The 17,965-nt window shown below is 47.8% G+C and overlaps 1 protein-coding gene across 1 annotated transcript in view; it reads right to left on the bottom strand.

The window, feature by feature from the left end:
* Positions 1-2,321: 2,321 nt before the first annotated feature.
* Positions 2,322-17,965, bottom strand: part of CA10 (carbonic anhydrase 10) — a 501,647-nt gene continuing 486,003 nt past the window's right edge. The window contains exons 7-9 of the mRNA XM_045983884.1: positions 8,538-8,692; positions 5,937-6,111; positions 2,322-3,620 (exon numbers count right to left, since the gene is read on the bottom strand). Coding sequence (XP_045839840.1) covers positions 3,598-3,620; positions 5,937-6,111; positions 8,538-8,692 — 353 coding nt within the window. The 3' untranslated portion in view covers positions 2,322-3,597. The remainder of the gene's footprint in view (positions 3,621-5,936; positions 6,112-8,537; positions 8,693-17,965) is intronic.

The following is a 17,965-nucleotide window of genomic DNA, read 5'->3' as shown; positions in this document are numbered from 1 at the left end:
TCAGAAGGATGGTTCCTGCTTTTATAACATGAGGCAGCCAAGGTGATTAGCTTGTGGGTCTCTGTGTGTGAAGCGAGATATTTGCAAGTTGCTGAACCCGGGGCTTGGCCCACAGGACCCGTGCAACCCATTATCAGTGTGTTTCTGTAGGTTCCCTCGTGCCAGCTGGTGAGTGATGTCCACGTGAACCTCTGCCCCTGTGGGTCCCCTTTTCAGGCTTTCTGGAAGAGGAAAACTGTTACTCTCAGGGTCTAGGAGTGCTCTGGGCGGGGGGGGGGGGGGGGGGGGGGGCATCCAGCAGGGTAGGGGCTCACGCTGGAGGCATAGGCCCATGCCATTCAATGATTGTCAGCTGGGCCCTTCAGCCGAAGCTGGGCAGCTACCAGCTGGATGGAGGCCTGCCCTCCTGACCAAACTCCACATCACTCACTTTCTGGCCCATCTAGTGTGGTGAGTGGTGATCCTCCTGGCGTCACCATGGAAACCAAACAGCTACCAAGGGACATGAGAACTGGCTCTAAATGGTGTTGGAAACCACGCTGTGTGTCCCCGAGAGGAGCATGGGGGGATCGCCACGCCATGTCTTCCCTTCTCGTGCAATTTGCCCGGCGTTCTCTTCTGTGTATATTTACTTCCCCTCCCGTTTACTGAGGAGGGAACTGAGGCACGGTATGCATGTCCCTGCTCATTGTAGGCGGACAGGATGCCCATGTCAGCCTGCTACTTTGCAGGCCAAGCCGGCACTGTGTTCAACCCCTTTCTGAATGTCACATGGAGAAATGGATTTTCCTTCCTTAATGGCTTTACCGAGTCACCTCTCAGGGACTTTTTGATACGTATAAAATTTCTATGTTTTGTTTTTTTAGAGTGGTATAAATCTGGTAAATCTGTATCACTTCCACATGGTTTGAGGGCAGAGTGCCCCGATTTCCATTTTATAGTTTGGGCCATGCAGGGAATGGGGAGAAGACACGTTCAGGATCGGCCCAGGAGGTGAGAGACTGGCTAGCTTACTCCATTTCCAGTTCTGTTTGGCCAGGGTGAAATGCTGGCTGTGCCCAGGGATTCCCAGGGGTGTCAGCCTAGGTTTTCTTCTGTTCTCCCTGGACTGAGACCTGAATAAGAGAGAGAGGGAATGACCGTAGGGAGGCCATGGGAGGTGGTCGTGGCCAAGTTATTCCTAGATAAGGGCACCATCCCCCCACCCCTCCAGGGGAGTTATTTTGCCTCACAGAGGATGCTAGTAACAGAAGAGAGCCTAGACACCCACCCCTGCCTGCCTTCCTCAATGGGGTTCCTGCCCTTGTGCCCTGACATGCGTAGACATTTACCTATGCCCTGGCCACTGGTTATCTGTTACTCTCCTTTGATATTAATTGATGGCTTTGTTATGACTGGTGCCACACCCTTCCTGGAGAGGGGGGTAGGGTATGGTCCACAAAAACCCTGCTCACGTGGGCCGCACACGTGGCCTATATACATACATATATATACAGAACAGTCACTGGCGTTGGGCTGACTGCTCTAAGTAGCTGTGTGGCATTTAAGCCTCACAACTCATGGGGGCAGTGATTAGCCTCCCTGTGCCCAGATCAGAGAAGTAAAGCCACTTGCCTAGGATGACACACACAGCAAGCAGCAGGCAAGTGGCAAAGTGAAGGTTTAAAGCCAGGTTTGGTCGATTTCCCAATATTCTTCAGCCACTGTACTACACCGCTGCCTAACTTGCAGGCTCGGGAAGATACTGTCTCGGAGAGAAAGCAGCAAGCCACGAAGGAAGACTGCCCCCTGTCTGCCCTGAACTTTTGCAGACAGATCTGGTGTTCTGCAAAAATACAGTTGCTCAGAAATTGGCTCCTAGAGTATCACGGCAAAGGCCATCCTCTAACTCATGTTGGTGCAAAAAGTGAAAACACTTCAATTAAGTGTATTATTTCAAATATGAAGCATTTGGCTATTTGATCTTTTTTTTCCCATCATCAATATGACCAACGTGTCACTTGTCTGAAGTTTCCCATTCACGCAGACCCTGCCTGCCTGCATGCTTCCCTCTTTCTGGGGACCGTGACAGAAAGGAGAAATGGAAGTTTATTTTTAATTTGGCCACCGAACAAACGTCAAAATCTTCCCCTCCAGCAGCTGAGCCTCTGTGTTTTCTCACCAGGGTATTAATTACCTGGTTCTGGGAACGGCCAGCCGGGCAGTTCCCGTGGCTCCGCAGCCCTAGCGGCCACAGCGCCATGGCTCATGGACGCAGCAGGACTCAGAGGCTTCGGCAGGGAGCCTCCTCCTCCTCAAAAAACTCAGACACAGGTATGGGCTAACTTGTTAAACACATTTATTGATTTCTTGACAGTAACCAAACACAGTGAGTGACCATTATAAACAAGGAAAGAAAGGCATTCGTTTGTATTTTGTGAGATCCGGCTGCACCTGGAGAGAAAAGACACCCCCTTCCCAGGAATTTACAAGGCAAAGTGCATTCCTTCAAGGGAGCATCACAGGGGTGGGAGGGGGATGGCAGTTTTGAAACGCAAGAAATCTGTCGCCTGCTGTCTCAGGCGGAAGCTCACCTTGTATGAATGATCGAGCCATGGAGTGGAATTAAAAGTTATACTTGCTTAGCAAATGCATTCCTGATTGCCACAAACTCAGTCAAAACTGGCTGCAAATGAACAGAACATGTAGATGAAGGAACAAGTGAAATCAAAGAATGCAGTTGTAATGGAATCAGGGCTTCGCCTGTAAGGAAGTAGAACAGACCAAAGGCAGAAAAATGAAATTAACTCGTTAAACACATTTATTGAGCTGTTAACAATAACCAAACACAATGTATGACCTTTGGAAAACAAGAAACAGTGAATGGATTGATTCTGATCTTGGCAAATCCTACTACAGATATGTGACGAAGAGGAGAAATAATTCCATTTCTTTATAGTCTGCAGTGATATATATACAATGTGTATCTCTTCAAGGTCTGTCCTTTTCTTTTTATTTTTTTGGGGGGAGTAAACAGAAGAATCATAATCTAGAAATAAGTGTCCTTGGCCAACTTTATCCTGGTTCACCTGTCACCAGAGGATCCTAGGACACCACCCGAGATAACTTGATGCCAAGAACAAAGTCCGCTTGATGCTGTCGGAGCTGTGTTTTCTCTTCTCTCTCTTTTGGAAGAATTTTGTATGTACAAAGGCTGAAAAGTCTCATTGGGTAGATTTATTAGTTCAGGAAAACAGTATCAAAATTGTAATCAGGTTAACTGGTTGTTTTCTTCTAAGACCTCTTTTGAAGGAGCCTGTATTTTCTGAAACTTGACTTCCATCCTGGAGGCCATGTGAGTGTGTCTGGGTGTAGATATGTTTGCGTGTGTGCCCGTGTGTGTGTGTGTGTGTATGTGTGTATGTGGTCTGTGAGTGTGTGGAAGAGATGTGTTCCTCTGCCATGGTTTTGCAGATACTTTTCATGAAGAAAGGGCCAATCCAAAGAGTGAATGAGGCTTGAGGGAGAGAGGGAGAGAGAAGAAAGAGGGGGGCATTCTAGGTTACATCAATTCAAAGTTGTAGCATTTCTTCTTGAGATTCTTCTTGGTCTTGTTCCCTACTTGAGGAGCCATTCATTTACTGGAAGGAGAGAGAAAGGAAAACACACACACAAACAAAACAAAACGAGGCATAGTTGAATTAATGAGCACAAAGTATAGGGGGCTCATTCCAAAGGGGATGGGACAGTTCTGTAAATTCTGTGTATGTGTCCCAACCACCCACTCTGCTTCCTCATAAACCTCTAGGCCCGACCCGTCCCATAGGGTTGTTACTGGTCACAGGTGGCTACCATAAATTCAAATTAATTAAAATGAAAACTAAAAATTTAGTTGCGTTGCTTACTAGCCACCCTTCAAACATCTGATAGCCACATGTGGCTGGTAGTGACCATATACTAAACAATGTAGATATAGAACATTTCCAGAGTTGCAGAACGTTCCAGTGGATGGCAGTGCTCTAGACGAGGGGACAGATGACAGCCCACAGACCAAATACAGCCTGTGATCTGCTTTTGGGGATTGGCCACACCCAATCATTTACATATTGTCTATGGCTGCTTTCACTCTACGACATAAGAATGTAGCAGGGTATATGACTCAAAAGCCCAAAGTGTTTACCAATTGGCCCTTATAGAAAAATTCTGCGACCCCTGCTCTAGACTGTGAGCTCTGTATGGAGGGGGCCCTATCTGTCTTCATCCCCACTATATTCCCATCACTCAGCTAAGTGCCTGACTAGGCTCATCATAACTACATGTTGAAAAAAGGGAAGGATCAATGAATGGCTCTTTTTCTGGTAGTTCTGGCAGGAAGGGAACAGACAATTATAGTTTCGACACTTTGCGTGTGTCTGACAGAGAAAAAAGAAAGAAGGAGATGCAGGGGAAGCAGGAGAGATAAAGTGGGGACCAAGGGGCAGCTGCCTGGTAATGTCCATAGCCCCCATATTTGGGTGGCACGTTATTGTTACAAAGGGCTTCCCCATCCAGGCTCTCATTTGCTCCTCGAGAGTCATGGAGTAGATGGTATAGAGACTGTCATGAAAGAAACCAGGTCCAGGGAGGAAATGACTTGGCTGGGTTTACATGGCTTGGTAATGACAGAACCAGGCCAGGAGCTCAGGCATGTGGATTCCTTGTTGAAGACATCTCCATGACTCCGTTCTACTTCCATCTTCCTTTCTATGTTGAGATTTTACCAGAATGATCAAGAGATACTTAGCGTACTTAGGAAAAGAGAGAGAGAGAGAGAGCTGGGTGTGGACAAGAGGGTTACAGGAGGCAGGAGTCATCTTAAATGTCTCCTTTAGTAGGGAAAATTGTCACTTCTAGGGACATAGCACCAGAAAAAGATGTGCTCACACGTGTTACCTCATTGGATCCCAATGGCCAGGCATCCAAAGTATTTGCTCCCCTTTTGGGAGAAAGGGGGTGGGGGTCCATTGTGCCCATAGCTAAAAGCTTGAATGCTTCTTGTTGTCCCGTTCTAACAGATAACATTGGAAAATCAGCCTCCCTGGGCCCTTGGGTAAAATGGCAATAAAAATGCTGTCTTACGCTAAGCAAAACAAGTCAGTCAGAGAAAGACAAATACCATATGATTTCACTCATATGTGGAATTTAAGCAACAAAACAAATGAGTAAAGGAAAAAAAAAAAAGAGAGAGAGTGTGAGGCAAACCAAGAAACAGACTCTAACTACTGAGAACACACGGACGTAAGGGAGGGGGGTGAACCAGGTGGTGGAGATGAAGGGTGCACCCGTCGTGCTGAGCACCAGGTACGGCGCGGCAGTGCTGAGTCACTATGTTGTACACCTAAAGCGGATATCACGCTGTATGTTAACTAGCTGGAGTTTAAAGAAAAACATAAAGAAGAAGAAAAAGGAAAAATACCTCCCTGGCTCCCATCCGTTTAGAGTCCTACGGGGCTGAATATACTAGAGGCTTAAGAAGAGGTCTACAACTTTCTGCAATGTCCTTAGTGTAATGATTTGTAACTATTTACGCAGAAAAATGCATATAACCCTATGCCCAATATTCTTTCATGGGAGTACTTTCTTCCTTGTGAAGATGCTGTATCCCAGGCAGCTATCCTAATCCTAATGTGGGCTCCCATAAAGCTTCCTTCCTCCTTCCCTCCCTTCCTTTTTTTCTTTTTAATGCTGTGAACCGGAAGGCATTTGAAGGTTTGGCACCCCTCCCCCAGCTCCATCTCTGCCTGTCTCTATCTCTGCTTATCTCCAATGATACAGAGGTTTCACCAGCAGGAAAGCACCATACAAATGGAACGTTGGGGTTGGGGGTCTCATTGTCATTTGTGGCCCGGATTGTAACGAGAGGATGCTCCCCCCCCCACCCCCCGCTGGGGCCCGGGCCTTCGCGCCAGCGCACCCACCTCTATACTGAAGCTTCTGGGCTCGGTTGTTGGGACAGTCCTTCCCCTGTAAACTGAAGTTGATGTTGGTGCGGATACAGCGGTTGTTGAGTGGCTGAACAGGTCTGAAGTTGTCACTCATGCTCAGAAAGATCTGAGACGGCTGGTTCTGGCTGAGCAGCCGCAAGGAATGCATCTGTGGAGAGACACAGATGAGTCCCACTTACCCTCCTAAATGCACTAGGAAGGGAGTGGGACAGTGTTGACCGTGCCCAAGCCAGGAGGTCCTAGATGCCTGGGACGGGGGACATGTGAGCGCTGCAGAGACCCCTGTTCCATGGATTCGGGTTGCTGTGGGCCCCCTGACACCTCTGTGCATGGAGCGAGCCTGGCTTCAACCTCACCAGGTCATGCAAGTCTCTGAGCAAGTCCTTTGCTCTCTCTTAAGCTCAAAGGCGCCGTCCGTGGAAGAAGGAAATCCATCCAGTTGTTCTCCAGGGTCCCTTTTCCCTCAGACACCTCATGGTTCCAGAACTTCCAATAATTCAGGGAATTTTATTCCCCCAACATGGGTGTTATCCACACTGTAGTGATTGATCCAGGGGTCAGAGCTAAAGGAAGCTGGATCAATGTGGTTCCTTTTCTGGGACTATTGGGACCAGGAGGCTGGACTAAAGCTTTTTCTGCCATGTTCCAGCCCAGGACTGCAAAGCAAAGGAAGACTTTCCTGTCTCTTACAGGAAAGAAGAACAAAGCGAATGTGTAATGAGGAGAGAAAGAGAACGGAGAAGACAGACTTCTCGTGACTTCCCGACATCGATTTCTGATCTCAACTTCCATAAGATGTCCCAATATCTCTTCAATACCTCCTTTTTTCTAAGTAAGGTATCTGGAGGGGGCTGCTTGTCACCGAAGAATCCCAATCAACACAGATAGGGTTGGAGGCTTCAAATGGTTCAGGTTGTTGGGTTGTGAGTACTGTCCTGTCAAGGAGATTGGATTCTAGGGCACCTGGGTGGCTCAGTGGGTTAAAGCTTCTGCCTTCGGCTCAGGTCATGATCTCAGGGTCCTGGGATCAAACCCCGCATCGGGCTCTCTGCTCAGCAGGGAACCCGCACCCCCCATCTTTGCCTGCCTCTCTGCCTACTTGTGATCTCTGTCTGCCAAATAAATAAATAAAATCTTAAAAAAAAAAGGATATTGGATTTTGCTTCCTTTGCTCCTCTTCCTTTTGAGTTTTATACACAATTGTAGAGTGCCGGAACCAGAGCGGGTGTCGTAACTCCCCTCGTTATAAAGAAGAGGCACATTCTTTTCACATAAGTGGGGGGTGATGGTTGTAGGAGTGCACAGTGAGCCAGTGGCACCCAGTGCTTAGACCTGGTTCTTGGTAGTTCAAGGGTACCCGAGTCCCATGAGATGTTCTAAAAATACTTCACATTTCAACAGTTTGTGAAATGCTCAACATCCTCTGTCTCTTCTTAGAGGCTGACACAGGTATGATCAATTAAAGACTCTGACAAGTTTCCCAGTAAGGAAATCTCTTTAACTTTTTTATTTTTATTTTTTTATGTAGGCTCCATACCCAGCATGGAGCCCAACCCAACACCAGGCTTGAACTCAATGACCGTGAGATTGAGATCTGGGCTGAGATCAAGAGTTGGACACTAAATTACCTGAGTCACCCAGTTGCCCCTATTTAACTTTTTTAAAATCCCTCTTTTTCCAATATATTTGGACACACCATCCATTTTGCTCACTTGCTGTTTGAAAATTAATGACTGCAGCGCACACTATGGGAGCTGATCTTGCTGTCTTTTCTCATTCAGACATGTGGGATGCTTCTTTAATTCATTCATGCTAAGCCATTTCAGATGCTGGTTTTCTTTTCTTTTTTTTTAATTTAAAGATTTTGTTTATTTATTTGAAAGAGATCACAAGTAGGCAGAGAGAGAGAGAGGAGGAAGCAGGCTCCTCACTGAGCAGAGAGCCCGATGTGGGGCTCGATCCCAGGACCCTAGGATCATGACCTGAGCTGAAGGCAGAGGCTTTAACCCACTGAGCCACCCACGTGCCCCAAGATGCTGGTTTTCAAACCTCGATGTGGTGATTTCAGTTGTGGACCTCCAGAATTCATAAACTGAAGTCCTAACTCCCTAGTATCCCAGAATCAGCCCTGATTTGGAAATAGGGTCATCACAGGTATAATTAGTTAAGATGAGGTCATTAGGGTGGGCTCTAATTCAGGGTGACACACATGTCCTTATAAAAAAGGGGATTTGGGCAGAGACGCAAGGGAAGAATGCCAGGTCAAGATGAAGGCAGGGTGGGCAGTGCTTCTAGGAGCCAAGGAACACTGAAGATTCCCAGCCACCACCAGAAGGACAGGTGGGGAGCAGACTCTTCCGCACTTCCCTCAGAAGGGGCCAACCGTGCTGACTCCTTAATCTTGGATTTATAGCCTCCAGAGCTGCGAGGCAGTATGTTTCTGTCGTGTAAGCCAGGAGTTTACGTTACACTCTGTCAAAGCAGTCCTAGCGAACTCATCAACAGGCCCTCCATAAACCCAGCCGGGCTTGACGCCATCTTCCCCATTAGCTGAAAGACCGCAGAAGGGCTCACCTGCATCCTGGTTATATAGACGGGTTTGTTCATTATTATCCAACTTGCCGTCTCATAGCAGGGTGGGATAGTCATCGACCCATCATACGTAATGAAACTAGAGGTCTCTGGATATAGTTCCTCTATATTAAGTCCCTGTAGTAAGTATGCATCATCTAGAGAAGGAAATCAGAAAGACGTAAGAGTTAGGTTTCTTGAGAACAAGCTGGGATGGCTGATCGTTTCTTTTTCTTTTCAGATTTCAGAAGACCGTATCTGCCAGGATAGGCTACAAAAAAGAGCAGCTCCCCCCACCCCCCGATCTCAGTTATTTTCAACAATAGAAGCTGATCTCTTGCTCACATACACTTTCACCCTAAGTTGAAATGGAGGCACATTGTCACTGCTGTCCACAATCTGGGACTCAGTCCCTGGGAGCAGCTGCCATCTAGACCCTTATGAGTAGCAATGATAGAAAGCAACCAAGATGAAGCATACATTGGCTCTTAGGTCTCCCATCCCAGAAGGGGCACATGTCACTTTTGCTTACATTTTGGTAGCCAAAGAGGTAACACCGCCAAGGCTGACATCAGGGATTCAAGGAGGAACATTTCCCCAGCAGGATGGGGCACTGAATATTGGCGAGGCCACAAGAATGACCCAAGTCCTTTCTTGTGGTCCCTGAGACCTAGACCCATAGCATTACAGTCATAATGAAATACACAATTAAAGACTTCAGTGCCGACTGAAACATTGCCTGGTCACCATTCTCATTTACTACCTTTGCTTAATTAAAAGAACATTAAGAAAACACTTTCAGAAAAAAAAGCAAATCAGGCCAAACTGATCATGAGATTCAACAGTTAAGTCCAACAACTGCTTTCATTCTTTGTGGGTCTCTTCCCTATCGTGCCCATGCACATAGCCTTTTCCCTTTTTATACCTATTTGAGGTAGTCACATTCATATGTATTTTACTATTAAATATACATTTCAATTATGAAACTGACATAAGTACATATCAGCCTATATGGAGAAAAGAGAGACAACAAGAAGATAATCAATACCTCAGTCATCTGAAGCTGTGGCCATGAGCATTTTGGTTTATTTCATTCTGATTTTTAAGTTCAGTGCATGAGTTATACCTTTGTGAACACTGTAATGTACTGAAGTTTTCAAACACCCAGAAATTCCAATGAATGTCTCTCACCCTCCTCCTTTCTGTAGGATCTCTCTACGATCCCTCCCCTTCCTTCTGCACATGCTTCTCTTCTCCTGGCTTCTAAAACACCATGCTTGGTATTCCTATTTTTCTGACCATTATTTCTCAGGTTCTGTTGCTGGCTCCTGATTCTCCACCTGCTTCTCTCAGTGGAGACAAGCACAGGACAAGTCCAAGGCTTTTTTTTTTTTTCTTCCTCACTCTTCAGTGAGCAGCCCAGCTGCCTCCCTGGCTTCCATTGCCCTCTGTATCCCAGTGATTCCAGATCTAAGTGGGGGTCTTACATCCCCCGTTTGCCATGAGTGTCCACTGCTGTGGCCGGTCCAAGAGGCCAGGGGAACCCAATGCCTAGCAGGTGGAGGGAAGAGCCTGTCTCCTCCAGTCCTCCTAGATTCTCTCATCCATGTTTTCAACTCCCAGTGGAAAAGGACTAACTTCTTCAGTGGTTGACATAACCTCTCAGGTTTAGGACTGTGCACATATAAGGGTACAATAAGGGACTTTCACATACAGGTGGAACCTAACAATGACCTCTAAGACTGGTCAGGCAGATAATAACATCCCCATTGACAAGATCAGAGAGGCACAGTAACCTCCCTAGTGTCTCAGAGCTGGCTGGGGACTACAGAGTAGGAACCGGAACCCAGCTCTCCTGACTTCCAGACCTCAGTCACTCATCCACTCAACAGGTGTTGGGTAAGCACCAGCTGGTGCTGAACATGGGGTTAGGGAGAGCAGTAAACAAGGTAGATGTGGTGCCCACCCTCACTCTAGTGAGACACACAAAACCAGCCAAATAAATAAATGTGGGCTCTCCTATCAGGTGGTGATGAGTATACCTCGCCCAGGCCTGTTCCTCCCTTCAGATCCTGAGCATCGGGGGTGGGGGGGCTCACCCATTTTCCTGGGTAAAAGCCTCCTTCCTTTCCCATCTCTTCCTCCAGAAATTGCTCAGTCAATTTTCTCCGATAAAAAAGTCATCTCTGCCAAGGGAACTTGAATTTCAGGGCTCCTTCCCTCGTCAACAGAATTAAGAACCAATCAACTGATCCAGTGGTTTGGAATGATGTAAATAAGACCACTGCCTGCCTGATTCCCCCCACAACCACTCTTCCTGGCTTCTGACCACCCCGAGGGGGGGGGGACCCAACGTCTCCAGAGCTATGTCCACAGCATGACCGTGAGACGGACAGAGTGGTCCCGCTGGATCTGGAGGCGAACCCTAGGAGAAAAGCCTTTCTTTCACTTTGCATTGAAATTTGTCTACCCTCCCATCTGAACACCACGGACTCTGGACAAACCTAGGAGAGACACGGTGACGGGACTACGGCTGCCTTGGGGGTCTGGACTCTGGCCTCTGGAGGCAGATGCTTCCCTACAAGGCCATGGCGTCCAGAGCACGCACTGATGGGGCGCTCCTTGGGAGTCCCATCCGGCTTCAACACAATCCGTTTCCGCTGAAGCACCATCCCGTGGCTCTGTCTCTTAAGGCCCTAATACGCATCAAGCACTAAGCCAGGAGTGAGTGAGCACGACGTCATTAAGTGAGTGCAGCAAGGAACCACAGCACAGCGACATAGATCTGTGCTGGGAACAGGGAGTGGTGGTCATTTCTGCCTGGGGGTGGGGACTCGGGAGTGTATTCACCGAGGAGCTGGTCTGAGCTGCATTTTGAACGACACGAGGTCATCAGTGTGTAGCTGGCAGCAGGGTGGCTGTCAAGGGCACTGTAGACATTCCTGCCAGGGAAAGAACTGAGGACAGAGGGAGAGAGACACACTGGCTGAGGGCCGGGAGTGCCCGGAGCTGCAGGGGTGAGGAAGGGAGGGGAGTTGCGCAAAATGAGGCCAGTGGAGGGCACAGGCCACACGGGGGACATCCTACTCTGCGCTGCTGGGCGTCAGGGCTTCCTCCCGCAGGCAATGCGGAGCCACTGAAGGGTTTAGACCAGGGGAGTAGCAAGATGAGATCCGCACTTAATGGTGCCTGCCCTGGTCGGCGGTTTGGCCGGAAGAGGAACATACTGGAGGAGAGAAGGAAGCATTCGGCTCATCGTTATGAAAGGTCAATGTGATTTGTTTAACCAAGCTTGCACGCAGAGCATATTGGGTACTCTGGCGTGCGGCTATTATTGTATTTTATTTTATTTGGGGTGGTGGGGAGGAGGGAAGGAAGGAGGCGGTAGAACGAGGGGCATTCCAGGCATAGCTGGGATAAAGGAAAAGAACATTTATGTTTCCCTGGAACCAGAAGCAGCCTCTGCATTGCATCCATGCTCGAGGCAAGTGTTGGGGTGTGCGTGTGTGTTGGGGGGCAGGCGAGGAGCAAGACGCTATGTTCTGGGATGTAATCCACACGCAGGGTGACAGTGTGCTTCCAAAACACTGTTGCGCCCATGTCTCCGACTCCATCTGCTGGCATCCTGCCAGCAGGTTCCTTGTTGCCCACGTTCCCCAAGAGATGCAACATTCCGTAGGAGAACTCGGGCAGCTTGAGGGCCGTCTCAGCCTCCCACGATCCCTAGTTGCCACTTGGTTCTTTCCATGAATCTTGCAGATTTCCACTTCACTTTTTTTCCCTTCTTCTTCTTCTTTTTTTTTAAAGATTTTATTTTTAAGTCATCTCTATACCCAACATGGGGCTCAAACTCACAAACCCGAGATCAAGAGTTACATGCTCCATGGACTGAGCCAGCCAAGTGCCCCACCTTTCTGCCTGCCTTATTTCCTCATGCTCCAGAACTTGGAAAGACCCAGTGTGAAGAGTGTGAGCACTGGACTGAGACCTGAGTTCGAATGCTGACAGGGCTGCTCACCTTCCGTGTGTGAGCCTCAGTTTCCACATCTGTAGTATGCAGGTGGTTGGGTAGCCATAGGACTGAATGTATGTGTCCCCTTAAAGTTCATATTTTGAAGTCTTAACCCCTGATGTGATGGTATTAGGAGGAAGGGCTCTGGGGAGATCATTAGATCGTGAGGATAGAGCCCTCTCGGACGGGATTAGTGCCCTTATAAAAGGGACCACAGGGAGTACTCTCACCCCTTCGTCCTTGTGAAGAGGCAACAAGATTTCCGTGACCCAGCAGAGGGCCCTTGCCAGACCCCAGCCACGCCGGCAGCCTGATCTCAGAATTTCAGCCTCCAGAATGGTCAGAAGTAACTTTCTGTAGCTTGTACGCCACCCATCAGGGGTAGTTTAGGAATGCTGCCCGAAGGAACTGAGACAGAGTCCTTGCCTCTGAGCTGTTTGAAGAACAAATAAGACCACACCGTTCCAGTGCAGATGGTCCCCAGCTTAGGACGGTTCAATTTACGATTTTTCAACTTCATATTGGTGTGAAAGCCATCCTCCTTCAGTAGAAATCATACTCCAAATTGTGAATTTGGATCTTTTCCCAGGCCAGCCGTCCTCTCCCGGGATGCCGGGCAACGAGCCGAGGCCCCCTGACAGCCCCCGGAGTGTGAGGGGTCAACGGCCGGGAACCTCCCGCCATTCTGTACGCACACACAACCATCTCAATTCAGTTTCCCACTTTCAGCGCAGTATTCAGTAAATTGCATGAGATAACCAACGCTTCATTATAAAATGGGCTGCGCATTAGATGATTTGCCCCACTGCAGGCGAGCATAAAGGTTCCGAACATGCGTGAGGTCAGCCAGGCTGAGCTGTGATGTTTGCCCCTAGGATGTTTTCAACTTACAACGGAACCCTGAGGTAAGTCAAGGAAGATCTGCACCTGGCGCAGGATCGGGCATACGGCACTGGGTAGCACTGATGTCACCACCCCCCATTCCTTGCCCAGGGGGACCTCTTCCCTGGGATAAGCACTGCTTGACCTCCCTGAGGTCTCCTGGCGCTCCCCAGCTGGGTTAGGGCCTTCCTTTCTCACTGTATTTATTGAGTCATTGTCAATAATAACTCTATTTAAATGTCCCCGCCACCCTGTAAGCCTTTGGGAGAACAGCTTCTGTCTTTGATCTCAGAATCCCCCGGCGTCGGCATGGGGCCCACCACATAGTGGGTGCTCAAGGAGTACTGGAGGAATCGGTCAAACAGTTTCTGCCCCACAGCTCCACCTGCTGATGGTGCTGGACAGAGGCTCAAGGAGGAAGAGGCCGCATCATTCGTCAGATGATGGAGAAAGATCTCTGAGGCTCCAGTCCGTACTCCTAGCTTAAATACGTGCTGCCCACTCCTCTCCCCACAATAGGGCACCCCCCCCCACAAGATATCAAGGCAGGAGTGAGACTGCTGCCTGTCTCAGTCTGGCATCACCGTGTTCCCACAGCAAACACATCTGTTTACACTTCTGTATTTACATTGCTGACATCGGCGTGCATTTAACATGTCATGTTTATCCCCACGACTCCCCCCACTCTGCCTCGGGCTGCCCTTAAGTCAGCGTGCCAGCTTCTAGGGACTGGAAATTGAGAACAACAGGCTACCTGTTTACATCCTCTGTTCCCTCCACGGAGACTTGCTTGGTGCATTTGGTGGGATAAAGGCCATGGAAGCTGGGAAAAGAATATGGACAAACCCCCCGGTTTCCAGCCCTGGGGTCAAGGAATGCTGCGGTGCATTCCAGGGCTGATCCGCTTAGGAACGAACGATTGCCCTCTCCCTCTGTCTACGCAGCAGCTGGCAGAAAAACGTCAGTATGTGCATGTCACTGTTACCCTCTGGGCCCTGAGGCAGAAAGGAGCCTAAGAACGAATGCACTTGGTGGTGGGTTCTGCTCCCCAAACCCTCATGGGTCCATGTGTTCCTCAGTAAGGATGGCAAAGATCTAGAGGTTAGAGTTGTTTGTGGATGGAGAGATACAGAGTTGAGGGGAAGCTCAGAGGCCAGTGGGGTGGTCCGTTTGGGTTAAGGATATTTACTGAAAGGAAGCAATGGAAGAAGTTCAAATAAATTTTCATGTTTAAAGAGAGGTTTTCTGGGGCACCTGGGTTGAACGTCTGCCTTTGGCCTGGATCATGATCCCAGGGTCCTGGGATTGAGCCCAGCATCGGGCTCCCTGCTCAGCGGGAAGCCTGCTTCTCCTTGTCCCACTCCCCCTGCTTGTGTCCCCTCTCTCATTGTGTCTCTCTCTGTCAAATAAATAAATAAAATCTTTATTTTTTTTTTAAATTTTTTTTTAAATTTTTTATTTATTTGACAGAGAGAGATCACAAGTAGACAGAGAGGCAGGCAGAGAGAGAGGGAGGGAAGCAGGCTCACTGCCGAGCAGAGAGCCCGATGCGGGACTCGATCCCAAGACCCTGAGATCATGACCTGAGCCGAAGGCAGCAGCTTAACCCGCTGAGCCACCCAGGCGCCCCAATAAATAAAATCTTTATTAAAAAAATAGAGATTTTCTTTCTTTCTATCCCCCCTCATTTTTCTGCCTTGTCTTTTCTTACCATCTTTCCATCCACCTCACTTCTGTCTATCCAAGCGTCATATGAGAATACAGCTTAGAGGGGGCAACGCCCTGGACTTCAAGCACGAATTAGCACGAATCCTAATTCGAGTTTCAGTGCCACTTGTGGCTTTGCCAGGAACTTCCCCCTTGGTGGCTAAGTCCATGACCTCTTACTGTGGGCACCAGACTACTACGCTGGAAAATTGCTCAAGTCATCTTTAGGTGAAAACAGTCCCTGGACCCCCAAACATCCTTCAAAGAAACAAGCTTCTGTAGACGCATCTATCCTCGGTCGGTCCAACTTCTGTGATTCTTTATGCGTCGGCTACATCTCTATAGCACAGGAAGGCCCCTGGGAGAATCACTAGGGAGAGACCAGTTACCTGCAGTTTGTAGCCCGATTTGGTTCTTTGAAATGAGTGGAGAAGTGGACAGATGTGCTCTTAATTTTATGACATGCTTTTACCAAATCTGTGATTTATCTTATACTGAGTTCTCAGGGATGGATACAACTCTCATGCTGAGTTTTTCCTTCTTTTTCTTTTTCTAAAGATTTTATTTATTTATTTGACAGAGGGAGAAAGGGAGGGGGGGGAGTGAGGGAGAGGGAGAGAGAGAGAGAGAGGAGAGAGAGAGAGAGAGAGAGAATAAGCAGGGGGAGGGGCAGGGGGAGAAGCAGACTCCCACAGAGCAAGGAGCCCGATGTGGGACTCGATCCCAGGACCTTGGGATCATGACGTGAGCCAAGGGCAGCCAGCCAAGTGCCCCATTTCTTCTTTTCATTTTTTAATAAGAAAAATGTACTGGGGCACCTGGGTGGCTCAGTGGGTTAAAGCCTCTGCCTTCAGCTCAGGTCATGACCCCACGGTCCTGGGATTGAGCCCCGCATTGGCTCTCTGCTCTGCGGGGAGCCTGCTTCCTCCTCTCTCTCTCTCTGCCTACTTGCGATCTCTGTCTGTCAAATAAATAAATAAAATAAAAATCTTCAAAAAAATAAAAGAAGAAAAATGTGCTATGATGACACGTCTAGGACTGAATAGTGGGAGAATCCTTCCCTCTGTCTGAGCTTCAATGACAGACTCCTGTAAGGGTGTCATGTTTACTTATATGGATTTAACATCGCCCGGTGCCCTGTGTATGAAGTTCCCATTCGGAGAGAGCGGTACCAACGAGCAAAAGACACGGCATTTCCGGAGATCGATACCGGGCTGGCTTCTGATCAATAAGGAACTATTTGGCAATTTTCTCATATAGAATGACATTTCCTCTTGTAATCTGAGGCAAATCTGAGTGAACTGAAGAAAGGCAATTACCAAAGAATAAAGTAATATGATTTTTTGTTGTTGTATACCAACAGCCGGTGAAAAACAGGACCCCACCCCCGAGAATTGGAGTCATGGAAGGAAGCCCCCCCCTTTCCTGTCCCTCATTTCCCGGAGTTTCTACTTAGATTGCAACATGGCAAATGGTTGCTGCATTTCTCGTTCCCTGAAAAACATTTCCAAAGCCATTCTTTTGAAATGAAAGTACAAGTTCAATTAAGCACAGAGAAAGGCACCAGAAGCAATGTGCTTAAACTCCAGGGTATACTTGGTCACACCCAACACCACCACCCTCTGAGGAGAAGGAGCCCAGAAGGCTTCCCAAGGACCTGAGAGGTACAAGTCGCTCTCGCCTTGCTTTTAGCTAGGGTCAGGGCAGGGGACCAAACCAAAGTTATAAAGAGGCAAGACAGAAAAAAAAATGTTTTAAGGGGCTCATACTGTGCGTAAAAAAACACGTTTAAAATGTCTCCTCCGAGTGCCTTTGGTTGTGTATCTTTTTTATTTCCTTGGAGGGAATATTTTAAGACAATAGCAGGATCTTTTAAAATTTGGACTCTGGGATCTTTTGGATTCCTTCTGGGCTGAAGTTCACCACTGTATTTACAATCAGTGAAATGAACGGAGTATGTGAAATTGAAAGGGAACGAAGCCCCCGAAATGATACACTGTGCTAGGACATCAGAAGAAAGCCTTCATTTGTAGGTAATGTTTTATTAACTACTCCCTGTTCCGCATTTAAGAAGGCTCTTTGCACTCCATTAGTTACTGGTTTCACCCTTGAAAATATCATAAAATCTCTCTTAAAAAGAAATAACGTCAGCTCAGTGAAATCAGGTGGATAGTAACACGATAAGAACGTTACCCTTTATGCAACTGGAGCAGGTGCTAATTAAATAACACAAGGAAAATGGAGGGATATTGGCATTCTTGCAATATACCACATTAAAAAATTAAAATACTTCGGGTAAATTACTGATATCTCCTCCAGAAAATCCATTCAGAGAATCCATTTTTCAATGTCACGATTTCAGTCTTGACCCTCAGTCTCTTGAAGGGGAATTTAACTTTAATAAAATGGATTTTCTTTAGAAGACTTTCTAAATTCAGTCTGAAATTAATTCTGGCTGGTCTTTTCCATTGTCGGTCCTGGTTCGTGAGAGTGTTTTATAAAGTTTGCTCAGACATATAAAAGCTAAGCTTCCAAGGAAAGTAGAACCTCTCTAGGCCATTACTAGCTGCTGCATGGCTTCATAGACAGGAACTGGGCGGCTTGTAAAGTAAGTCCTATTGTGTGCCCAGGAATGCATTCGCTGCGAACATAGTTTTTTATTTGGCATTTTGGTGACCTATCTCCCACCCTTCAGGAAGCTGGATTTGACCGCCATGTACCTTTGGACAATTTAGGAACACCCAAAGTCATGTACTTCGTTTATACCAGTCATTGTCTAGGCTATGGACTGATCGCCTTGCTTAATCCTGACCCCAACCCTCTCAACATC

The sequence above is a fragment of the Meles meles genome, chromosome 18 (genome assembly GCF_922984935.1).
Source record: "Meles meles chromosome 18, mMelMel3.1 paternal haplotype, whole genome shotgun sequence".
NCBI classification, from domain to species: Eukaryota; Metazoa; Chordata; class Mammalia; order Carnivora; family Mustelidae; genus Meles; species Meles meles.
This window is presented reverse-complemented; position numbering and strand designations above follow the sequence as displayed.